The 26929-nt window shown below is 34.4% G+C and overlaps 1 protein-coding gene across 2 annotated transcripts in view; it reads right to left on the minus strand.

Annotated features, from left to right (window-relative positions):
* Positions 1–26929, minus strand: part of LOC123678877 (pickpocket protein 28-like) — a 173008-nt gene that overhangs the window by 86016 nt on the left and 60063 nt on the right. For both annotated transcript variants that reach the window (XM_045616137.1, XM_045616136.1), the window contains exon 3: positions 5527–5673. In XM_045616137.1, coding sequence (XP_045472093.1) covers positions 5527–5550 — 24 coding nt within the window. In that variant the 5' untranslated portion in view covers positions 5551–5673. The remainder of the gene's footprint in view (positions 1–5526; positions 5674–26929) is intronic.

The raw sequence follows: 26929 nt of genomic DNA on the forward strand, positions 1-26929 counted from the left end.
ACTCGAAAATTTGGAAAAATGAAGGGTGTTTTTTTTTAGAGCTATAGAACTTTAAATTGCAATAAAACAACGATGGATTATTCGATTGACATGAATTTTATTTATCCGCAAGATAATCTTGTGGCATTACATTTAAATATGATTTCTGGCATATGACCGCCACGACTGGCTCGGATGTAGTCTAATCTGGACGTCCAATTTTCGATGACTTTTTCCAACATTTGTGGCCGTATATCGGCAATGACACGGCGAATGTTGTCTTCCAAATGGTCAAGGGTTTGTGGCTTATCCGCATAGACCAATGACTTTACATAGCTCCACAGAAAATAGTCTAGCGGTGTTAAATCACAAGATCTTGGAGACCAATTCACAGGTCCAAAACGTGAAATTAGGCGGTCACCAAACGTGTCTTTCAATAAATCGATTGTGGCACGAGCTGTGTGACATTTTGCGCCGTCTTGTTGGAACCACAGCTCCTGGACATCATGGTTGTTCAGGAATGAAAAAGTTAGTAATCATGGCTCTATACCGATCACCATTGACTGTAACGTTCTGGCCATCATCGTTTTTGAAGAAGTGCGGACCAATGATTCCACCAGCCCATAAAGCGCAACAAACAGTCAGTTTTTCTGGATGTAAAGGTGTTTCGACATACACTTAAGGATTAGCTTCACTCAAAATGCGGCAGTTTTGTTTGTTTGTTCAACCAGAAGTGCCCTTCATCGCTAAACAAAATTCGCTTATGAAAATCGGGAACAAATGCAATCTCATTTTGGGCCAATTCGACGAATCTACGCCTTACTTGATGATCGTTTGTCTATTCATGATGAATTGCCAAACCAAACTGAGAATAAATCACTTGACAGCTGTCAAATCGGTCGCCATCTTGAACAGTAATGCCAACTTAAAGTTATATACCTCGAAAAAAAACACCCGTTACATGTATATTCAATAATCTATACAAAAATCGTTATATCTCCTAAAATATGTGTCACACCACTCAAATGAAAACGTTTTTGGAAGATTGAGCTCTGATCCACAACATGTTGAGGTTTCAAGTCTGTAAGCAAATTATCAATATTTTTCTTGAAAATTTCAGTTTTTTGGGTATAATTTCTGAAATAATTTCAAGCAAATATTATATGCTTCCCGAAATTTTTTGAAGAAGAAATCTGGCTACTTTTGTATCATCCATCACTGATTTCTTGTAGACCTTAGGGTTTAAGAAGATTCAAACTCGAAATTTGTGAAAAATCTGTAAAAATTGAATCTCGGAATATGGTTATGTCGTTTTTCGATTACCTAATGAAAAACCAAGTATAAACCTCACTTGATATATGAAATTTTGCCATCAGTTTAAAGTATGTCTATCATTGATTTATACATTGATGCCAACATTACCCAGCATGCGCCCCTGAGTTCACTTTCATACTTCCGAAGGGTGTTCATGAATCCCCAACACCAGTAAAGATGTTAGGCATACGCTACCGCCTACGCTACAGATCTGAAGAACCTGAAACACCAATTAATTAACAATGTGACAACTTGAAACGGATACACCTGTTTCTTCAAGTCACTTCTTCGCACCAAACACCTTTGTAAGTAGTAAGTATGGCAGTTGGTGATTGTTGTTTTCATACAATGATGTTAAATTGTCTGAAATTCCGATAAGATAGTCCTATATTAGTATGCACTATGTATATGAGACAGTTCGATTTTAATCTTTTGAGTTTAATCGTATTCAAATGAGAGAGTGACAATTACCCAAAAATTATAAAGTGGGTGAATTCAAATGAGTGTAGGTCCCAAAAAAAATATGCTCGGAAGATAAGAAAGGTAGATGTTGCTACAGCTTGTTGAACAATTTCTGAAGATTCACAAGAAGAAAAATCATTATCATTTACGTAGTACAAATACAGAAATAAAGGGTGTTTTTTTTAGAGCTATAGAACTTTAAATTCCAATGAAACAACGATGGATTATTCGATTGACATGAATTTTATTAATCTGCAAGATAATCTTGTGGCATTACATTTTAAATATGATTTCTGGCATATGACCGCCACGGCTGGCTCGGATGTAGTCCAATCTGGTCGTCCAATTTTCGATTACTTTTTCCAACATTTGTGGCCGTATATCGGCAATAACACGGCGAATGTTGTCTTCCAAATGGTCAAGGGTTTGTGGCTTATCCGCATAGACCAATGACTTTACATAGTCCCACAGAAAATAGTCTAGCGGTGTTAAATCACAAGATCTTGGAGGCCAATTCACAGGTCCAAAACGTGAAATTAGGCGGTCACTAAACGTGTCTTTCAATAAATCGATTGTGGCAAGAGCTGTGTGACATGTTGCGCCGTCTTGTTGGAACCACAGCTCCTGGACATCATGGTTGTTCAATTCAGGAATGAAAAAGTTAGTAATCATGGCTCTAAACCGATCACCATTGACTGTATCTAACGTTCTGGCCATCATCGTTTTTGAAGAAGTACGGACCAATGATTCTACCAGCCCATAAAGCGCACCAAACAGTTTTTCTGGATATAACAGTGTTTCGACATACACTTGAGGATTAGCTTCACTCCAAATGCGGCAGTTTTGTTTGTTGACGTAGCCATTCAACCAGAAGTGCGCTTCATCGTTAGACAAAATAAAATGGACGTAGTGCGCGATACGTATTCCGCACAGAACCATTATTTTCGAAATAAAATTGCACTATTTGCAAGCGTTGTTTAGGAGTGAGTCTATTCATGATGAATTGCCAAACCAAATTAAGAATAAATCACTCGACAGCTGTTGAATCGGTCTCCATCTTGAACAGTAATGCCAACTCAAAGTTATATACCTCGAAAAAAAACACCCATTACTACCTACGTTTTCAGTTTACTGACATTTTTGAGTTAGTTCTGGAATGCTAGAATGCTAGCACGATTTTTTTTATTCTAATAATACAATACAATTGGTATTTTCTCCTTCTTTACTTGTGAGAGTTTAATAACAAGATAATATTTATATATTTTTCATTCTCTCATCACCATCAAAATAAGTTTAACCCATGAATTCAATTGTTAGTAAGCTCAAGTATGAAATTTTCCACGAGTTTGATTTTCAAGTCAAGTTGTTGGTTGAAAGCTACTTGTCTTAATGAATCCCAAGTACCAAGATTCAGAGGGTGAGTGGTTAGGTTGTTTAATATGTCCGGATTTGGTTGAAATTGGGTACAGTTATTTGAACTAATTAGCCGCTTATTCAGACCTAACTAAATTAGAAGTTTTAGATCTAGTGGCGTTTTAATAGGCACCACAGCCAACGATTTTAAGAAAAAAAAGTACGCCAGTGATTCTTGTTTATTTTTTAGATCATATAAACGAAAATTCAACGTTTTGGTATTCTTTATTTCAATCTTCGTTTTCGAAAAAATAACATAAAATTCACTTCAACTCATTCTAAAAATTATCCAAAAGTGAAAATGAAGAAATTTCAGCTAATTATTTCGAATGGTTAAAAAATTTATCAATTTTAGATAGTGCCTTTCAACACCGTTTACTGTTTTTATGTAGCTCTTCTAGTTTTCGAAATATCCAACGCAAAATTTCGAAAAATTCATATTCTGATCAATAAAAACTAATGTATATAAACCATCTGACTGCATCTAGCCTTCTAGAATCCGGGACATTCAATTTAATGGAAAATTCAGTACCAGACCTCATAAGCATCGAGGATCTGGTCCATTTCAGTTTTGAACAAAAACCAACCAAAGAAATTCCTTATCATGCGCGGCATCGAAAGGGCAAAGAACTTGGCATAACTCTTAGTTCAGCATCTCTGTAGAATCCACGAATAAGTCAATACTTATCGAAGATCTGTAAGTTGCGACAGACTCTACCGTCCTGCGTCAGGTGAATAATATATAGATTGTGGCAAGGATTTATTTGCAAAACTTGTAGCTGTACCCCTTAATATTGCAAATCAATTTTCAGTCTTTTTCTGTCTATGTCCACCTTCTTGTTTTGTCGATGACATCGGGGTTTCTGTGAATTTATACTGGTTAATTCCTGTTCGACATTGAGAATTTATTACATGAAGATTCTATGAAATTTGTATTTATTTATTTCGTACCATTCAAATCTACTACTAATATGTATCCAGGGTGTTCCTGAATTGAAGGTGGAAGCGAGAATGACAGATTCTTCGAATCATTAGAAGTCCTGATGTGAACTTGGGACCGCAAACGTATCGTTTTCGTGATACAGGGTGTTAAAGTATGATATTTTCAATTTTTTTCTTCCCTCCACAAATATTCAATATGATATGCTTTGAATGCAAATCTACAGGGTGATGTTTTTTTGGAACAGTGTCCGCTTCTTTCCTCAAGAACTCTTTTTTGGTGGTCCACCAAAGAAGAAGAAGAAAGTGAAAGAAACTTTGGTAGAGTATCACACTTTTTGGTTTCTGATAATGGGTGTTTTTTTTTCGAGGTATATAACTTTAAGTTGGCATTACTGTTCAAGATGGCGAAAGATTTAACAGCTGTCAAGTGATTTATTCTCAGTTTGGTTCTGCAATTCATCATGAATAGACTCACGCCTGAACAACGCTTGCAAATAGTGCAATTCATTTTCGAAAATAATGGTTCTGTGCTGAATATGTATCGCGCACAACGTCCATTTTTTTTTATTTAGCGATGAAGCGCACTTCTGGTTGAATGGCTACGTCAACAAACAAAACTGCCGTATTTGTAGTGAAGCTAATCCTCAAGTGTATGTCGAGACACCGTTATATCCACAAAAACTGACTGTTTGGTGCGTTTTATGGGCTGGTGGAATCATTGGTCCGTACTTCTTCAAAAACGATGATGGTCTGAACGTTACATCAATGGTGATCGGTATAGAGCCATGATTACTAACTTTTCCATTCCTGAATTGAACATCCATGATGTCCAGGATCAGTATTTCCAACAAGACGGCGCAACATGTCACACAGCACGTGCCACAATCGATTTATTGAAATACACGTTTGGTGACCGCCTAATTTCACGTTTTTTGGACCTGTGAATCGGCTTCCAAGATCTTGTGATTTAACACCGCTAGACTACTTTCTGTGGGGCTATGTAAAGTAATTGGTCTATGCGGATAAGCCACAAACCCTTGACCATTTGGAAGACAACATTCGCCATGTTATTGCCGATATTGGAAAAAGTCATCGAAAATTGGACGTCCAGATTGGACTACATCCGAGCCAGCCGTGGCGGTCATATGCCAGAAATCATATTTAAAATGTAATGCCACAAGATTATCTTGCGGATAAATAAAATTCATGTCAATCGAATAATCCATCGTTGTTTTATTACAATTTAAAGTTCTATAGTTTTAAAAAAACACCCTTTATATTTCTAAGTTTTGGTACAGATGCATTTATGTGGTCTCCAAGAACGCAATAGGCGCATTTTCAACAATCCTAGTGTATTCCAAATAAAAATTAGAATCCAAAGAAAGCGAACCAATTCGAAAACATAAGACTACTTACATCTTGCACCTTGCATCTCTTCATCGACGTTTCTCTCCACGCAACTCCTTGATCATAGAATCGAATTAATTACATCTGCGTGTTCTTCTCGACTTCATCCTCAACACTTGGAGGAAAGCCCGATCCTCCCCGTTCCGTCGTCCGTTCCTGGAAACGATAAAAAAGCAATACTAACAGCAAGCGCATTGTAAGACTGTACCCCCAACCGAGCTTAGATGTTACAAGCGAGGAGCGGGAAATGATTCATTGTTACCAACTAAATAATATTGTACCAGTGAAATATGAAAAATGGACGGACCCTAAAAACCGATATTTTTCTTGGACGGACAGAGTTGAATCTATCAAACGAATGTTTCCACTGTGTCCGAATGGAGTTAGGATATTTGAAAAAGCATAAATGTATCATCATATAAAGCTGATTATTATTCACTCTTTTATTTCAATATAAATATACGAACTCAAAGCTACAAAGATCAGGACCGCATTTATTTTGATACACAGAAATGGATAAAATCAGCTCCATTTTTCTATCATGAAAAGTTTTCCAATAAGAATTTTGATATTAAAACAAAAAGTGTATATTTTAATATGAGGTAATGGATGTTTATTTCATTAGGAAAAGGAAGCCATTTCAGTAATAATGGAAAATTATATTAGCCAAAGGAACTCCACTTTCCACGGCTACGCCATATCCTTTAAAGGATGAAATCGTTGAAAAATGACCTCATTTGAAGGAAAAAAGGTGCTGTTTCATCAAGACAATGCGTCGTGTCACAAATCAATGAAAATAATGGTAAAATTGCATGAATTGGGCTTCGAATTGCTTCTGCATCCGCCGTATTCGCCAGATCTGACCCCCAGCGACTTTTTCCTGTTCTCAGACCTCAAACAAACGCTCGCTTGAAAGAAATTTAGCGCCAATGAAGAAGCAATCGCCGAAACTGAGGCCTATTTTGAAGCGAAAGAAGAATCGTATTACATAAATGCTATCGAAAAGTTGGAAGATCGCTATAATCGTTGTATCGCCCTCGAAGGCAACTATGTTGAAAAATGAAATCGAATTTTGCCAAAAAAAAATGTGTTTTACTATAGTAGACAGGGGACTTTTCAAGTGGCCTGTTATATTTGCTAATTTCGTATCCATATTTGATATTCATTTATGATTTCTACAAGAAAGATTAAACTCTGAATTTTGTGTCATTTGTTGCTTTGAATGCCGATTTCAGAAAAAAAAATAGCATGTTTCATTCGAAAAAAATATTTTTTGTCGCTAAACTGAAATCAGATACACAGAGTGGCCACAATAAGTAACGCAATAAAATATTACATCATTTTGAAAAAAAATTACTCACTTCTAGAATAATTACCATAAATGTATATGGACCCAACTCCACATAAAAACCTAATAAAGTCCAGTTTCAGCTTTTATCTACCCAGCATCATATCAGCCCGAGATCAACGAATAGAATCGAGGGAATAATAGCCCTTCATCTCGGAGATAAGCCAATAGAACGCAGCATCCTCCCCTCCCAGATCTAATTAAACTGTCCCAAGGAAGGAGCACATCTTCAACCCTTTTTGAAAAATAAACAATTCTTAATGAAGTCGACACCGACCTATCAAAATAGATATTTTTATTGAAATATTAAAACATAAAAACCCCAATAGAATCACAATATACTGCCCACAAAATTCAAAATGCTCACTAAACAGCATTCTTCGGATTTTTATATCCTATCCATATCGGCAGATAAGCTCGGTATTAATTTGATTTTATTTTATGATGACGTAGACCGATAAATTTGATCTCTGGTCATACAGGACTTAAAAAATGAAATAAAATAGGAGATGGCGCCAGTCGCCCAGAGGCGTAGCAGAGGAACCAAACCGAGGCTCGCATTTCAACAGTATTTCAACGTATTTGATAACTTGATCCGGCTCGAAGGACCAAAAAATATTGTTTCTTGTTTGAAGGATTGTATATTGTTGATTGTAGATGAAGGAAAATACGAGAATGATTTTAGCCTGTTTTTGTCTTGTAAATAGAAAGAACACACACATCGAATAGAATAGTGATAAGTAATAATATTATTATTATGAAAGCACTCTATACAGGAAATAGCATGATGCGAGCAATCATAGAGTTGAACCACATAAAAATTCTTCTTCTTCCTGTATAAGCCTTAACAATATTAAAGGAAAAAGTATTATTATTATTAATAATTATAGAGAATTTAAAAAATGTTCAATCAGTTATATTCATGAAGAATTTAATGAAGTTAGTGGATTACATTTGTATTGTTTTCAATAGCCGAGTCGTGCACTACGTCCATTTTATTTTGTTTAGCGATGAAGCGCACTTCTGGTTGAATGGCTACGTCGACAAACAAAACTGCCGCATTTGGAGTGAAGCTTATCCTCAAGTGTATGTCGAAACACCGTTACATCCAGAAAAACTGACTGTTTGGTGCGCTTTATGGGCTGGTGGAATCATTGGTCCGTACTTCTTCGAAAACGATGATGGCCAGAACGTTACAGTCAATGGTGATCGGTATAGAGCCATGATTACTAACTTTTACATTCCTGAATTGAACAACCATGATGTCCAGGAGCTGTGGTTCCAACAAGACAGCGCAACATGTCACACAGCTCGTGCCACAATCGATTTATTGAAAGACACGTTTGGTGACCGCCTAATTTCACGTTTTGGACCTGTGAATTGGCCTCCAAGATCTTGTGTTTTAACACCGCTAGACTACTTTCTGTGGGGCTATGTAAAGTCATTGGTCTATGCGGATAAAACAAACCCTTGACCATTTGGAAGACAACATTCGCCGTGTTATTGCCGGTATACGGCCACAAATGTTGGAAAAAGTCATCGAAAATTGGACGTCCAGATTGGACTACATCCGAGCCAGCCGTGGCGGTCATATAACAGAAATCATATTTAAAATGTAATGCCACAAGATTATCTTGCGAATAAATAAAATTCATGTCAATCGAATAATCCATCGTTGTTTTATTGTAATTTAAAGTTCTATAGCTCTAAAAAAAACAATCTTTATAAAAAAAATATTAAGGAAATAAATTAAAATGAATAAACAAAACGAAACAACAGACGAAACAAAAATTAACCGTGTAATTTCTTTTAATAGACTCAAACAGGATCCCTTTATAGTAATTATTTTATTTCCCATTTGAAATCCATTAAAGTCAAACGTAAGCAGCATTGTCACCACTCTCAATTACCGTTAACATCGACTCTATAAGATTGTCACATTTTTCCCTCCGAGTCGTCCGCCTATGGCAACTCGATCCAATCCAATCAAAACAGTATTTGTCACGTTTTTCCCCAGTAATTGGGGGATCGTTCTTTAATGGTCAAATTGTTCATGATGCCGGTTAAAATGTTTACTGGCCGGAGGTTTGGTAGTGAGAGGCCATTTGCGCCAAAGAGCAAGAACATTTATAATAAACATAAGTGGTTATTGGTCTGTTCCACCTTCCCAAGAAGCGCTTTCGGAAGATTGTTAACATTTATATCGACGGCGCTCGAATCGAATCGAATAAATAAAATAAGAGCAACTTTGTCTGTGGAAAAGAAAGAGAATGGCAACTACGATTTCACTTGAACGTTTAATACGATAGGTGAACGAAACGGAATAACTAGTCAATTGTAATTTATTATAATATCTCTAAATATGTGGCGAATCCGTCTATTCTGCCATACTTTGTAGAACAAAATCGTGCGGGAATATCTCAGTTTCACATGGAAGACTGAACCATTCGCCCGTGTGACTTTATTAGTAGTTTTCTTACATTTCTATGAAAGCTATCGGTAGATTTTGGCAGTTTCAGAAATATCTCTCCAAACTTGGCCGAAATGGCCAAGGATTTTTTATCAACGCCAGCATCTTCAGCTCCTGTTGAAAGACAATTTGCCAGAGCTGCTCTTTCAGTTACAAAAATCCGCAAATTTTTGAATAGTACAAAGCCTGGTGGCTCGGCTCCCGGTTTTGAGGAAATTTGAACTCGAAATTTGAGAAAAAATTGAATTTGCCTCTAAAAATCGTTATATCTCCTGAATCATTCGTCACAGACCATTAACATAAAAACGTTTCCAAACTTCAAGTTCCGCTTTAAAACATAGTGAGATTTCAAGTGCGTAGCCCATGTCTAGAAGAAGTGGCAGCTTCGGGAAAATTATCAATTTTTTCTTTAAAAATTACAGATTTTTGCCTATAATTTATGTAATAATGTACTGATCGCCCAACTGTAAGCATTTTCGTAATCTACATAGTCGATTCAATCAACAGAATGATACAATATTCCCTTGAAGGAACTTTTATTTTTCAGAAAATTTTCTAAGGGTCAGGTATAGAAAATTTTACGAAAATTTTTGGACAAAATATTTTTCAGGTGAGATCGAAATTCCGCTAATCAGAGATCGTCAATTATGGCACTGCTCACCGATTTTTCGTAGAGCTCCCAGTTTCAAAGAAATTTGGACTCGAAATTTGGGAAAAAATTGAATTTGCCTATAAAAATCGTTATATCTCCTGAATCATTCGTCACAGACCATTAAAATAAAAACGTTTCCAAACTTCAAGTTCCGCTTTAAAACATAGTGAGGTTTCAAGTGCGTAGCCCATGTCTAGAAGAAGTGGCAGCTTCGGGAAAATTATCAATTTTTTCTTTAAAAATTACAGATTTTTGCCTATAATTTATGTAATAATGTACTGATCGCCCAACTGTAAGCATTTTCGTAATCTACATAGTCGAATCAATCAACAGAATGATACAATATTCCCTTGAAGGAACTTTTATTTTTCAGAAAATTTTCTAAGGGTCAGGTATAGAAAATTTTACGAAAATTTTTGGACAAAAAATTTTTCAGGTGAGATCGAAATTCGGCTAATCAGAGATCGTCAATTATGGCACTGCTCACCGATTTTTCGTAGAGCTCCCAGTTTCAAAGAAATTTGGACTCGAAATTTGGGAAAAAATTGAATTTGCCTATAAAAATCGTTATATCTCCTGAATCATTCGTCACAGACCATTAAAATAAAAACGTTTCCAAACTTCAAGTTCCGCTTCAAAACATAGTGAGGTTTCAAGTGCGTAGCCCATGTCTAGAAGAAGTGGCAGCTTCGGGAAAATTATCAATTTTTTCTTTAAAAATTACAGATTTTTGCCTATAATTTATGTTATAATGTACTGATCACCCAACTGTAAGCATTTTCGTAATCTACATAGTCGAATCAATCAACAGAATGATACAATATTCCCTTGAAGGAACTTTTATTTTTCAGAAAATTTTCTAAGGGTCAGGTATAGAAAATTTTACGAAAATTTTTGGACAAAAAATTTTTCAGGTGAGATCGAAATTCGGCTAATCAGAGATCGTCAATTATGGCACTGCTCACCGATTTTTCGTAGAGCTCCCAGTTTCAAAGAAATTTGGACTCGAAATTTGGGAAAAAATTGAATTTGCCTATAAAAATCGTTATATCTCCTGAATCATTCGTCACAGACCATTAAAATAAAAACGTTTCCAAACTTCAAGTTCCGCTTCAAAACATAGTGAGGTTTCAAGTGCGTAGCCCATGTCTAGAAGAAGTGGCAGCTTCGGGAAAATTATCAATTTTTTCTTTAAAAATTACAGATTTTTGCCTATAATTTATGTTATAATGTACTGATCGCCCAACTGTAAGCATTTTCGTAATCTACATAGTCGAATCAATCAACAGAATGATACAATATTCCCTTGAAGGAACTTTTATTTTTCAGAAAATTTTCTAAGGGTCAGGTATAGAAAATTTTACGAAAATTTTTGGACAAAAAATTTTTCAGGTGAGATCGAAATTCGGCTAATCAGAGATCGTCAATTATGGCACTGCTCACCGATTTTTCGTAGAGCTCCCAGTTTCAAAGAAATTTGGACTCGAAATTAGGGAAAAAATTGAATTTGCCTCTAAAAATCGTTATATCTCCTGAATCATTCGTCACAGACCATTAACATAAAAACGTTTCCAAACTTCAAGTTCCGCTTTAAAACATAGTGAGATTTCAAGTGCGTAGCCCATGTCTAGAAGAAGTGGCAGCTTCGGGAAAATTATCAATTTTTTCTTTAAAAATTACAGATTTTTGCCTATAATTTATGTAATAATGTACTGATCGCCCAACTGTAAGCATTTTCGTAATCTACATAGTCGAATCAATCAACAGAATGATACAATATTCCCTTGAAGGAACTTTTATTTTTCAGAAAATTTTCTAAGGGTCAGGTATAGAAAATTTTACGAAAATTTTTGGACAAAAAATTTTTCAGGTGAGATCGAAATTCGGCTAATCAGAGATCGTCAATTATAGCACTGCTCACCGATTTTTCGTAGAGCTCCCAGTTTCAAAGAAATTTGGACTCGAAATTTGGGAAAAAATTGAATTTGCCTATAAAAATCGTTATATCTCCTGAATCATTCGTCACAGACCATTAAAATAAAAACGTTTCCAAACTTCAAGTTCCGCTTCAAAACATAGTGAGGTTTCAAGTGCGTAGCCCATGTCTAGAAGAAGTGGCAGCTTCGGGAAAATTATCAATTTTTTCTTTAAAAATTACAGATTTTTGCCTATAATTTAAGTAATAATGTACTGATCGCCGAACTGTAAGCATTTTCGTAATCTACATAGTCGAATCAATCAACAGAATGATACAATATTCCCTTGAAGGAACTTTTATTTTTCAGAAAATTTTCTAAGGGTCAGGTATAGAAAATTTTACGAAAATTTTTGGACAAAAAATTTTTCAGGTGAGATCGAAATTCGGCTAATCAGAGATCGTCAATTATGGCACTGCTCACCGATTTTTCGTAGAGCTCCCAGTTTCAAAGAAATTTGGACTCGAAATTAGGGAAAAAATTGAATTTGCCTCTAAAAATCGTTATATCTCCTGAATCATTCGTCACAGACCATTAAAATAAAAACGTTTCCAAACTTCAAGTTCCGCTTTAAAACATAGTGAGATTTCAAGTGCGTAGCCCATGTCTAGAAGAAGTGGCAGCTTCGGGAAAATTATCAATTTTTTCTTTAAAAATTACAGATTTTTGCCTATAATTTATGTAATAATGTACAGATCGCCCAACTGTAAGCATTTTCGTAATCTACATAGTCGAATCAATCAACAGAATGATACAATATTCCCTTGAAGGAACTTTTATTTTTCAGAAAATTTTCTAAGGGTCAGGTATAGAAAATTTTACGAAAATTTTTAGACAAAAAATTTTTCAGGTGAGATCGAAATTCGGCTAATCAGAGATCGTCAATTATGGCACTGCTCACCGATTTTTCGTAGAGCTCCCAGTTTCAAAGAAATTTGAACTCGAAATTTGGGAAAAAATTGAATTTGCCTCTAAAAATCGTTATATCTCCTGAATCATTCGTCACAGACCATTAAAATAAAAACGTTTCCAAACTTCAAGTTCCGCTCTAAAACATAGTGAGGTTTCAAGTGCGTAGCCCATGTCTAGAAGAAGTGGCAGCTTCGGGAAAATTATCAATTTTTTCTTTAAAAATTACAGATTTTTGCCTATAATTTATGTAATACTGTACTGATCGCCCAACTGTAAGCATTTTCGTAATCTACATAGTCGAATCAATCAACAGAATGATACAATATTCCCTTGAAGGAACTTTTATTTTTCAGAAAATTTTCTAAGGGTCAGGTATAGAAAATTTTACGAAAATTTTTGGACAAAAAATTTTTCAGGTGAGATCGAAATTCGGCTAATCAGAGATCGTCAATTATGGCACTGCTCACCGATTTTTCGTAGAGCTCCCAGTTTCAAAGAAATTTGGACTCGAAATTTAGGAAAAAATTGAATTTGCCTCTAAAAATCGTTATATCTCCTGAATCATTCGTCACAGACCATTAAAATAAAAACGTTTCCAAACTTCAAGTTCCGCTTTAAAACATAGTGAGGTTTCAAGTGCGTAGCCCATGTCTAGAAGAAGTGGCAGCTTCGGGAAAATTATCAATTTTTTCTTTAAAAATTACAGATTTTTGCCTATAATTTATGTAATAATGTACTGATCGCCCAACTGTAAGCATTTTCGTAATCTACATAGTCGAATCAATCAACAGAATGATACAATATTCCCTTGAAGGAACTTTTATTTTTCAGAAAATTTTCTAAGGGTCAGGTATAGAAAATTTTACGAAAATTTTTGGACAAAAAATTTTTCAGGTGAGATCGAAATTCGGCTAATCAGAGATCGTCAATTATGGCACTGCTCACCGATTTTTCGTAGAGCTCCCAGTTTTAAAGAAATTTGAACTCGAAATTTGGGAAAAAATTGAATTTGCCTCTAAAAATCGTTATATCTCCTGAATCATTCGTCACAGACCATTCAAATGAAAAGGTTTCCAAACTTCAAGTTCCGCTCTAAACCATAGTGAGGTTTCAAGTGCGTAGCCCATGTCTAGAAGAAGCGGCAGCTTCGGGAGAATTATCAATTTTTTCTTTAAAAATTACAGATTTTTGCCTATAATTTATGTAATAATGTACTGATCGCCCAACTGTAAGCATTTTCGTAATCTACATAGTCGAATCAATCAACAGAATGATACAATATTCCCTTGAAGGAACTTTTATTTTTCAGAAAATTTTCTAAGGGTCAGGTATAGAAAATTTTACGAAAATTTTTGGACAAAAAATTTTTCAGGTGAGATCGAAATTCGGCTAATCAGAGATCGTCAATTATGGCACTGCTCACCGATTTTTCGTAGAGCTCCCAGTTTTAAAGAAATTTGAACTCGAAATTTGGGAAAAAATTGAATTTGCCTCTAAAAATCGTTATATCTCCTGAATCATTCGTCACAGACCATTCAAATGAAAAGGTTTCCAAACTTCAAGTTCCGCTCTAAACCATAGTGAGGTTTCAAGTGCGTAGCCCATGTCTAGAAGAAGCGGCAGCTTCGGGAGAATTATCAATTTTTTCTTTAAAAATTACAGATTTTTGCCTATAATTTATGTAATAATGTACTGATCGCCCAACTGTAAGCATTTTCGTAATCTACATAGTCGAATCAATCAACAGAATGATACAATATTCCCTTGAAGGAACTTCTATTTTTCAGAAAATTTTCTAAGGGTCAGGTATAGAAAATTTTACGAAAATTTTTGGACAAAAAATTTTTCAGGTGAGATCGAAATTCGGCTAATCAGAGATCGTCAATTATGGCACTGCTCACCGATTTTTCGTAGAGCTCCCAGTTTCAAAGAAATTTGGACTCGAAATTTGGGAAAAAATTGAATTTGCCTCTAAAAATCGTTATATCTCCTGAATCATTCGTCACAGACCATTAAAATAAAAACGTTTCCAAACTTCAAGTTCCGCTTTAAAACATAGTGAGGTTTCAAGTGCGTAGCCCATGTCTAGAAGAAGTGGCAGCTTCGGGAAAATTATCAATTTTTTCTTTAAAAATTACAGATTTTTGCCTATAATTTATGTAATAATGTACTGATCGCCCAACTGTAAGCATTTTCGTAATCTACATAGTCGAATCAATCAACAGAATGATACAATATTCCCTTGAAGGAACTTTTATTTTTCAGAAAATTTTCTAAGGGTCAGGTATAGAAAATTTTACGAAAATTTTTGGACAAAAAATTTTTCAGGTGAGATCGAAATTCGGCTAATCAGAGATCGTCAATTATGGCACTGCTCACCGATTTTTCGTAGAGCTCCCAGTTTCAAAGAAATTTGGACTCGAAATTTGGGAAAAAATTGAATTTGCCTATAAAAATCGTTATATCTCCTGAATCATTTGTCACAGACCATTAAAATAAAAACGTTTCCAAACTTCAAGTTCCGCTTTAAAACATAGTGAGGTTTCAAGTGCGTAGCGCATGTCTAGATGAAGTGGCAGCTTCGGGAAAATTATCAATTTTTTCTTTAAAAATTACAGGTTTTTGCCTATAATTTATGTAATAATGTACTGATCGCCCAACTGTAAGCATTTTCGTAATCTACATAGTCGAATCAATCAACAGAATGATACAATATTCCCTTGAAGGAACTTTTATTTTTCAGAAAATTTTCTAAGGGTCAGGTATAGAAAATTTTACGAAAATTTTTGGACAAAAAATTTTTCAGGTGAGATCGAAATTCGGCTAATCAGAGATCGTCAATTATGGCACTGCTCACCAATTTTTCGTAGAGCTCCCAGTTTCAAAGAAATTTGGACTCGAAATTTGGGAAAAAATTGAATTTGCCTCTAAAAATCGTTATATCTCCTGAATCATTCGTCACAGACCATTAACATAAAAACGTTTCCAAACTTCAAGTTCCGCTTTAAAACATAGTGAGATTTCAAGTGCGTAGCCCATGTCTAGAAGAAGTGGCAGCTTCGGGAAAATTATCAATTTTTTCTTTAAAAATTACAGATTTTTGCCTATAATTTATGTAATAATGTACTGATCGCCCAACTGTAAGCATTTTCGTAATCTACATAGTCGAATCAATCAACAGAATGATACAATATTCCCTTGAAGGAACTTTTATTTTTCAGAAAATTTTCTAAGGGTCAGGTATAGAAAATTTTACGAAAATTTTTGGACAAAAAATTTTTCAGGTGAGATCGAAATTCGGCTAATCAGAGATCGTCAATTATGGCACTGCTCACCGATTTTTCGTAGAGCTCCCAGTTTCAAAGAAATTTGGACTCGAAATTTGGGAAAAATTGAATTTGCCTCTAAAAATCGTTATATCTCCTGAATCATTCGTCACAGACCATTAAAATAAAAACGTTTCCAAACTTCAAGTTCCGCTCTAAAACATAGTGAGGTTTCAAGTGCGTAGCCCATGTCTACAAGAAGTGGCAGCTTCGGGAATATTATCAATTTTTTCTTTAAAAATTACAGATTTTTGCCTATAATTTATGTAATAATGTACTGATCGCCCAACTGTAAGCATTTTCGTAATCTACATAGTCGAATCAATCAACAGAATGATACAATATTCCCTTGAAGGAACTTTTATTTTTCAGAAAATTTTCTAAGGGTCAGGTATAGAAAATTTTACGAAAATTTTCGGACAAAAAATTTTTCAGGTGAGATCGAAATTCGGCTAATCAGAGATCGTCAATTATGGCACTGCTCACCGATTTTTCGTAGAGCTCCCAGTTTCAAAGAAATTTGGACTCGAAATTTGGGAAAAAATTGAATTTGCCTATAAAAATCGTTATATCTCCTGAATCATTCGTCACAGACCATTAAAATAAAAACGTTTCCAAACTTCAAGTTCCGCTTCAAAACATAGTGAGGTTTCAAGTGCGTAGCCCGTGTCTAGAAGAAGTGGCAGCTTCGGGAAAATTATCAATTTTTTCTTTAAAAATTACAGATTTTTGCCTATAATTTATGTAATAATGTACTGATCGCCCAACTGTAAGCATTTTCGTAATCTACATAGTCGAATCAATCAACAGAATGATACAATATTCCCTTGAAGGAACTTTTATTTTTCAGAAAATTTTCTAAGGGTCAGGTATAGAAAATTTTACGAAAATTTTTGGACAAAAAATTTTTCAGGTGAGATCGAAATTCGGCTAATCAGAGATCGTCAATTATGGCACTGCTCACCGATTTTTCGTAGAGCTCCCAGTTTCAAAGAAATTTGGACTCGAAATTTGGGAAAAAATTGAATTTGCCTATAAAAATCGTTATATCTCCTGAATCATTCGTCACAGACCATTAAAATAAAAACGTTTCCAAACTTCAAGTTCCGCTTCAAAACATAGTGAGGTTTCAAGTGCGTAGCCCATGTCTAGAAGAAGTGGCAGCTTCGGGAAAATTATCAATTTTTTCTTTAAAAATTACAGATTTTTGCCTATAATTTATGTTATAATGTACTGATCGCCCAACTGTAAGCATTTTCGTAATCTACATAGTCGAATCAATCAACAGAATGATACAATATTCCCTTGAAGGAACTTTTATTTTTCAGAAAATTTTCTAAGGGTCAGGTATAGAAAATTTTACGAAAATTTTTGGACAAAAAATTTTTCAGGTGAGATCGAAATTCGGCTAATCAGAGATCGTCAATTATGGCACTGCTCACCGATTTTTCGTAGAGCTCCCAGTTTCAAAGAAATTTGGACTCGAAATTTGGGAAAAAATTGAATTTGCCTATAAAAATCGTTATATCTCCTGAATCATTCGTCACAGACCATTAAAATAAAAACGTTTCCAAACTTCAAGTTCCGCTTCAAAACATAGTGAGGTTTCAAGTGCGTAGCCCATGTCTAGAAGAAGTGGCAGCTTCGGGAAAATTATCAATTTTTTCTTTAAAAATTACAGATTTTTGCCTATAATTTATGTTATAATGTACTGATCGCCCAACTGTAAGCATTTTCGTAATCTACATAGTCGAATCAATCAACAGAATGATACAATATTCCCTTGAAGGAACTTTTATTTTTCAGAAAATTTTCTAAGGGTCAGGTATAGAAAATTTTACGAAAATTTTTGGACAAAAAATTTTTCAGGTGAGATCGAAATTCGGCTAATCAGAGATCGTCAATTATGGCACTGCTCACCGATTTTTCGTAGAGCTCCCAGTTTCAAAGAAATTTGGACTCGAAATTTGGGAAAAAATTGAATTTGCCTATAAAAATCGTTATATCTCCTGAATCATTCGTCACAGACCATTAAAATAAAAACGTTTCCAAACTTCAAGTTCCGCTTCAAAACATAGTGAGGTTTCAAGTGCGTAGCCCATGTCTAGAAGAAGTGGCAGCTTCGGGAAAATTATCAATTTTTTCTTTAAAAATTACAGATTTTTGCCTATAATTTATGTTATAATGTACTGATCGCCCAACTGTAAGCATTTTCGTAATCTACATAGTCGAATCAATCAACAGAATGATACAATATTCCCTTGAAGGAACTTTTATTTTCAGAAAATTTTCTAAGGGTCAGGTATAGAAAATTTTACGAAAATTTTTGGACAAAAAATTTTTCAGGTGAGATCGAAATTCGGCTAATCAGAGATCGTCAATTATGGCACTGCTCACCGATTTTTCGTAGAGCTCCCAGTTTCAAAGAAATTTGGACTCGAAATTTGGGAAAAAATTGAATTTGCCTCTAAAAATCGTTATATCTCCTGAATCATTCGTCACAGACCATTGAAATAAAAACGTTTCCAAACTTCAAGTTCCGCTTCAAAACATAGTGAGGTTTCAAGTGCGTAGCCCGTGTCTAGAAGAAGTGGCAGCTTCGGGAAAATTATCAATTTTTTCTTTAAAAATTACAGGTTTTTGCCTATAATTTATGTAATAATGTACTGATCGCCCAACTGTAAGCATTTTCGTAATCTACATAGTCGAATCAATCAACAGAATGATACAATATTCCCTTGAAGGAACTTTTATTTTTCAGAAAATTTTCTAAGGGTCAGGTATAGAAAATTTTACGAAAATTTTTGGACAAAAAATTTTTCAGGTGAGATCGAAATTCGGCTAATCAGAGATCGTCAATTATGGCACTGCTCACCGATTTTTCGTAGAGCTCCCAGTTTCAAAGAAATTTGGACTCGAAATTTGGGAAAAAATTGAATTTGCCTATAAAAATCGTTATATCTCCTGAATCATTCGTCACAGACCATTAAAATAAAAACGTTTCCAAACTTCAAGTTCCGCTTCAAAACATAGTGAGGTTTCAAGTGCGTAGCCCATGTCTAGAAGAAGTGGCAGCTTCGGGAAAATTATCAATTTTTTCTTTAAAAATTACAGATTTTTGCCTATAATTTATGTTATAATGTACTGATCGCCCAACTGTAAGCATTTTCGTAATCTACATAGTCGAATCAATCAACAGAATGATACAATATTCCCTTGAAGGAACTTTTATTTTTCAGAAAATTTTCTAAGGGTCAGGTATAGAAAAATTTACGAAAATTTTCGGACAAAAAATTTTTCAGGTGAGATCGAAATTCGGCTAATCAGAGATCGTCAATTATGGCACTGCTCACCGATTTTTCGTAGAGCTCCCAGTTTCAAAGAAATTTGGACTCGAAATTTGGGAAAAAATTGAATTTGCCTATAAAAATCGTTATATCTCCTGAATCATTCGTCACAGACCATTAAAATAAAAACGTTTCCAAACTTCAAGTTCCGCTTCAAAACATAGTGAGGTTTCAAGTGCGTAGCCCATGTCTAGAAGAAGTGGCAGCTTCGGGAAAATTATCAATTTTTTCTTTAAAAATTACAGATTTTTGCCTATAATTTATGTTATAATGTACTGATCGCCCAACTGTAAGCATTTTCGTAATCTACATAGTCGAATCAATCAACAGAATGATACAATATTCCCTTGAAGGAACTTTTATTTTTCAGAAAATTTTCTAAGGGTCAGGTATAGAAAATTTTACGAAAATTTTTGGACAAAAAATTTTTCAGGTGAGATCGAAATTCGGCTAATCAGAGATCGTCAATTATGGCACTGCTCACCGATTTTTCGTAGAGCTCCCAGTTTCAAAGAAATTTGGACTCGAAATTTGGGAAAAAATTGAATTTGCCTATAAAAATCGTTATATCTCCTGAATCATTCGTCACAGACCATTAAAATAAAAACGTTTCCAAACTTCAAGTTCCGCTTCAAAACATAGTGAGGTTTCAAGTGCGTAGCCCATGTCTAGAAGAAGTGGCAGCTTCGGGAAAATTATCAATTTTTTCTTTAAAAATTACAGATTTTTGCCTATAATTTATGTTATAATGTACTGATCGCCCAACTGTAAGCATTTTCGTAATCTACATAGTCGAATCAATCAACAGAATGATACAATATTCCCTTGAAGGAACTTTTATTTTTCAGAAAATTTTCTAAGGGTCAGGTATAGAAAATTTTACGAAAATTTTTGGACAAAAAATTTTTCAGGTGAGATCGAAATTCGGCTAATCAGAGATCGTCAATTATGGCACTGCTCACCGATTTTTCGTAGAGCTCCCAGTTTCAAAGAAATTTGGACTCGAAATTTGGGAAAAAATTGAATTTGCCTATAAAAATCGTTATATCTCCTGAATCATTCGTCACAGACCATTAAAATAAAAATGTTTCCAAACTTCAAGTTCCGCTTCAAAACATAGTGAGGTTTCAAGTGCGTAGCCCATGTCTAGAAGAAGTGGCAACTTCGGGAAAATTATCAATTTTTTCTTTAAAAATTACAGATTTTTGCCTATAATTTATGTTATAATGTACTGATCGCCCAACTGTAAGCATTTTCGTAATCTACATAGTCGAATCAATCAACAGAATGATACAATATTCCCTTGAAGGAACTTTTATTTTCAGAAAATTTTCTAAGGGTCAGGTATAGAAAATTTTACGAAAATTTTTGGACAAAAAATTTTTCAGGTGAGATCGAAATTCGGCTAATCAGAGATCGTCAATTATGGCACTGCTCACCGATTTTTCGTAGAGCTCCCAGTTTCAAAGAAATTTGGACTCGAAATTTGGGAAAAAATTGAATTTGCCTCTAAAAATCGTTATATCTCCTGAATCATTCGTCACAGACCATTAAAATAAAAACGTTTCCAAACTTCAAGTTCCGCTCTAAAACATAGTGAGGTTTCAAGTGCGTAGCCCATGTCTAGAAGAAGTGGCAGCTTCGGGAAAATTATCAATTTTTTCTTTAAAAATTACAGATTTTTGCCTATAATTTATGTAATAATGTACTGATCGCCCAACTGTAAGCATTTTCGTAATCTACATAGTCGAATCAATCAACAGAATGATACAATATTTCCTTGAAGGAACTTTTATTTTTCAGAAAATTTTCTAAGGGTCAGGTATAGAAAATTTTACGAAAATTTTTGGACAAAAAATTTTTCAGGTGAGATCGAAATTCGGCTAATCAGAGATCGTCAATTATGGCACTGCTCACCGATTTTTCGTAGAGCTCCCAGTTTCCAAGAAATTTGGACTCGAAATTTGGGAAAAAATTGAATTTGCCTCTAAAAATCGTTATATCTCCTGAATCATTCGTCACAGACCATTAAAATAAAAACGTTTCCAAACTTCAAGTTCCGCTTTAAAACATAGTGAGGTTTCAAGTGCGTAGCCCATGTCTGGAAGAAGTGGCAGCTTCGGGAAAATTATCAATTTTTTCTTTAAAAATTACAGATTTTTGCCTATAATTTATGTTATAATGTACTGATCGCCCAACTGTAAGCATTTTCGTAATCTACATAGTCGAATCAATCAACAGAATGATACAATATTCCCTTGAAGGAACTTTTATTTTTCAGAAAATTTTCTAAGGGTCAGGTATAGAAAATTTTACGAAAATTTTTGGACAAAAAATTTTTCAGGTGAGATCGAAATTCGGCTAATCAGAGATCGTCAATTATGGCACTGCTCACCGATTTTTCGTAGAGCTCCCAGTTTCAAAGAAATTTGGACTCGAAATTTGGGAAAAAATTGAATTTGCCTATAAAAATCGTTATATCTCCTGAATCATTCGTCACAGACCATTAAAACAAAAACGTTTTCAAACTTCAAGTTCCGCTCTAAAACATAGTGAGGTTTCAAGTGCGTAGCCCATGTCTAGAAGAAGTGGCAGCTTCGGGAAAATTATCAATTTTTTCTTTAAAAATTTTTCAGGTGAGATCGAAATTCGGCTAATCAGAGATCGTCAATTATGGCACTGCTCACCGATTTTTCGTAGAGCTCCCAGTTTCAAAGAAATTTGGACTCGAAATTTGGGAAAAAATTGAATTTGCCTATAAAAATCGTTATATCTCCTGAATCATTCGTCACAGACCATTAAAATAAAAACGTTTCCAAACTTCAAGTTCCGCTTCAAAACATAGTGAGGTTTCAAGTGCGTAGCCCATGTCTAGAAGAAGTGGCAGCTTCGGGAAAATTATCAATTTTTTCTTTAAAAATTACAGATTTTTGCCTATAATTTATGTTATAATGTACTGATCGCCCAACTGTAAGCATTTTCGTAATCTACATAGTCGAATCAATCAACAGAATGATACAATATTCCCTTGAAGGAACTTTTATTTTCAGAAAATTTTCTAAGGGTCAGGTATAGAAAATTTTACGAAAATTTTTGGACAAAAAATTTTTCAGGTGAGATCGAAATTCGGCTAATCAGAGATCGTCAATTATGGCACTGCTCACCGATTTTTCGTAGAGCTCCCAGTTTCAAAGAAATTTGGACTCGAAATTTGGGAAAAAATTGAATTTGCCTCTAAAAATCGTTATATCTCCTGAATCATTCGTCACAGACCATTAAAATAAAAACGTTTCCAAACTTCAAGTTCCGCTTCAAAACATAGTGAGGTTTCAAGTGCGTAGCCCATGTCTAGAAGAAGTGGCAGCTTCGGGAAAATTATCAATTTTTTCTTTAAAAATTACAGATTTTTGCCTATAATTTATGTTATAATGTACTGATCGCCCAACTGTAAGCATTTTCGTAATCTACATAGTCGAATCAATCAACAGAATGATACAATATTCCCTTGAAGGAACTTTTATTTTTCAGAAAATTTTCTAAGGGTCAGGTATAGAAAATTTTACGAAAATTTTTGGACAAAAAATTTTTCAGGTGAGATCGAAATTCGGCTAATCAGAGATCGTCAATTATGGCACTGCTCACCGATTTTTCGTAGAGCTCCCAGTTTCAAAGAAATTTGGACTCGAAATTTGGGAAAAAATTGAATTTGCCTATAAAAATCGTTATATCTCCTGAATCATTCGTCACAGACCATTAAAATAAAAACGTTTCCAAACTTCAAGTTCCGCTTCAAAACATAGTGAGGTTTCAAGTGCGTAGCCCATGTCTAGAAGAAGTGGCAGCTTCGGGAAAATTATCAATTTTTTCTTTAAAAATTACAGATTTTTGCCTATAATTTATGTTGTAATGTACTGATCGCCCAACTGTAAGCATTTTCGTAATCTACATAGTCGAATCAATCAACAGAATGATACAATATTCCCTTGAAGGAACTTTTATTTTCAGAAAATTTTCTAAGGGTCAGGTATAGAAAATTTTACGAAAACTTTTGGACAAAAAATTTTTCAGGTGAGATCGAAATTCGGCTAATCAGAGATCGTCAATTATGGCACTGCTCACCGATTTTTCGTAGAGCTCCCAGTTTCAAAGAAATTTGGACACGAAATTTGGGAAAAAATTGAATTTGCCTCTAAAAATCGTTATATCTCCTGAATCATTCGTCACAGACCATTGAAATAAAAACGTTTCCAAACTTCAAGTTCCGCTTTAAAACATAGTGAGATTTCAAGTGCGTAGCCCGTGTCTAGAAGAAGTGGCAGCTTCGGGAAAATTATCAATTTTTTCTTTAAAAATTACAGATTTTTGCCTATAATTTATGTAATAATGTACTGATCGCCCAACTGTAAGCATTTTCGTAATCTACATAGTCGAATCAATCAACAGAATGATACAATATTCCCTTGAAGGAACTTTTATTTTTCAGAAAATTTTCTAAGTGTCAGGTATAGAAAATTTTACGAAAATTTTTGGACAAAAAATTTTTCAGGTGAGATCGAAATTCGGCTAATCAGAGATCGTCAATTATGGCACTGCTCACCGATTTTTCGTAGAGCTCCCAGTTTCCAAGAAATTTGGACTCGAAATTTGGGAAAAAATTGAATTTGCCTCTAAAAATCGTTATATCTCCTGAATCATTCGTCACAGACCATTAAAATAAAAACGTTTCCAAACTTCAAGTTCCGCTTTAAAACATAGTGAGGTTTCAAGTGCGTAGCCCATGTCTAGAAGAAGTGGCAGCTTCGGGAAAATTATCAATTTTTTCTTTAAAAATTACAGATTTTTGCCTATAATTTATGTTATAATGTACTGATCGCCCAACTGTAAGCATTTTCGTAATCTACATAGTCGAATCAATCAACAGAATGATACAATATTCCCTTGAAGGAACTTTTATTTTTCAGAAAATTTTCTAAGGGTCAGGTATAGAAAATTTTACGAAAATTTTTGGACAAAAATTTTTTCAGGTGAGATCGAAATTCGGCTAATCAGAGATCGTCAATTATGGCACTGCTCACCGATTTTTCGTAGAGCTCCCAGTTTCAAAGAAATTTGGACTCGAAATTTGGGAAAAAATTGAATTTGCCTATAAAAATCGTTATATCTCCTGAATCATTCGTCACAGACCATTAAAATAAAAACTTTTCCAAACTTCAAGTTCCGCTTTAAAACATAGTGAGGTTTCAAGTGCGTAGCCCATGTCTAGAAGAAGTGGCAGCTTCGGGAAAATTATCAATTTTTTCTTTAAAAATTACAGATTTTTGCCTATAATTTATGTATTAATGTACTGATCGCCCAACTGTAAGCATTTTCGTAATCAACATAGTCGAATCAATCAATAAAATGATACAATATTTCCATGAAGGAACTTTTATTTTTCAGAAAATTTTCTAAGGGTCAGGTATAGAAAATTTTACGAATTTTTTTGGACAAAAAATTTTTCAGGTGAGATCGAAATTCGGCTAATCAGAGATCGTCAATTATGGCACCGCTCACCGATTCTTCGTAGAGCTCCCAGTTTTAAAGAAATTTGAACTCGAAATTCGGGAAAAAATTGAATTTGCCTCTAAAAATCGTTATATATCCTGAATCATTCGTCACAGACCATTCAAATAAAAACGTTTCCAAACTTCAAGTTCCGCTCTAAAACATAGTGAGGTTTCAAGTGCGTAGCCCATGTCTAGAAGAAGTGGCAGCTTCGGAAAAATTATGAATTTTTTCTTTAAAAATTACAGATTTTTGCCTTTAATTTATGTATTAATGTACTGATCGCCCAACTGTAAGCATTTTCGTAATCTACATTGTCGAATCAATCAACAGAATGATACAATATTCCCTTGAAGGAACTTTTATTTTTCAGAAAATTTTCTAAGGATTAGGTATAGAAAATTTTACGAAAATTTTTGGACAAAAAAGTTTTCAGGTGAGATCGAAATTAGGCTAATCAGAAATTGTCAATTATGGCACCGCTCACCGATTCTTCGTAGAGCTCCCGGTTTTGAGGAATTTTGAACTCGAAATTTGGGAAAAATTGAATTTGCCTTTAAAAATCGTTATATCTCCTGAATTATTCGTCAGAAAGAAACTATTGTGTTACATCGGATCGGAAAGAATCGGAATTATTCTGAAACACCTCTAAGCTTCATCTACATCCCACCAAATTCCCAATTTCCAAACGTGAAAAACCTCTAAGATCAACATATTAACTCATCCCAAAGAACCAACAACCAAAATACGTTGAAACAAAAGTAATCATGTAAAAGATGAATATTTCAGATAGCCACCAGACAAAACTTCTAGACGCCAGTCGGCATTCCATAAGCCAACTTTGTCGTATGGAATACCATACGAAAACTTGTCTCAATGAACTGGACACAGCAGGTTGCTTACACGTATTTCATTCAAGATTTCGGCATTCTCCTGTCATAGTTATTTAGGCTTCCTAAATTGGTCCACGTGAAGTGTTAGAGCAATGGGGTACCCGATTATTATCTAAGAAATATCGTTGAGTGTGGTTTCATTCATAATAAGTTAAGGAAGGAGAAATAAATCACTATGTATTTTCGCTATAGAGCAGAATATTGGGAGTATGTTGAAAATACTTGTCTATTAAGGGGATCTCCAAAACCCTTTGAGATAAAAAATGAATGACACACTTTCGTGCTCAATTTTTGAGAGAATCAGTTTGGTGAGAACCGCTTTTTTATAAGCTATAAGAGAAACTTGTGAAATGGCGTGAAATGGAAATGGAAAATTCTCATAACTTCTTTAATACTGGTGATATAAACATTAAACAAAAACACTTCTTTCAATATAACCTATTGGTGTACCTAATCTTTTGTTTTTTATTTCAATTATTCACATTGAAACAACATAAATTTGTATTATAACTAATACAAATTGATGTTGTTTCAATGTGAACCATAAAAATGTCTGTATCAAATAGGGATTGACCGCTTGGCTTGATTTTCACGCTACTTGGCTTGAGTTTGACTTGATTTCAAGCCAAGCTCAAGTCAAGTAGTAGTTTTTCCTATTCGAATCAAGTCAAGTATTTATACATTAAGTACTTGAATCATATCAAGCTACTTCATTATTAGCAGTTTCATTGTGTAGTGTCACATCTATAAAAAAAAATGATGAAATGAGAAGGAACCTTGCAAAAAACACTTTCATTTATTAAACTTATTGTATGAAAGAACCGAAAAATCGACTTTTTTGAAATAGAAACATGCATTGAATCACTATAAATCATAACAAAATAAAAATAATAAAAAAATGAAGTTTCTAAATATTGAGAAACCTCCAGGCTTTGTTTGATTTC

Source organism: Harmonia axyridis, chromosome 4 (genome assembly GCF_914767665.1).
Source record: "Harmonia axyridis chromosome 4, icHarAxyr1.1, whole genome shotgun sequence".
NCBI lineage: Eukaryota > Metazoa > Arthropoda > Insecta > Coleoptera > Coccinellidae > Harmonia > Harmonia axyridis.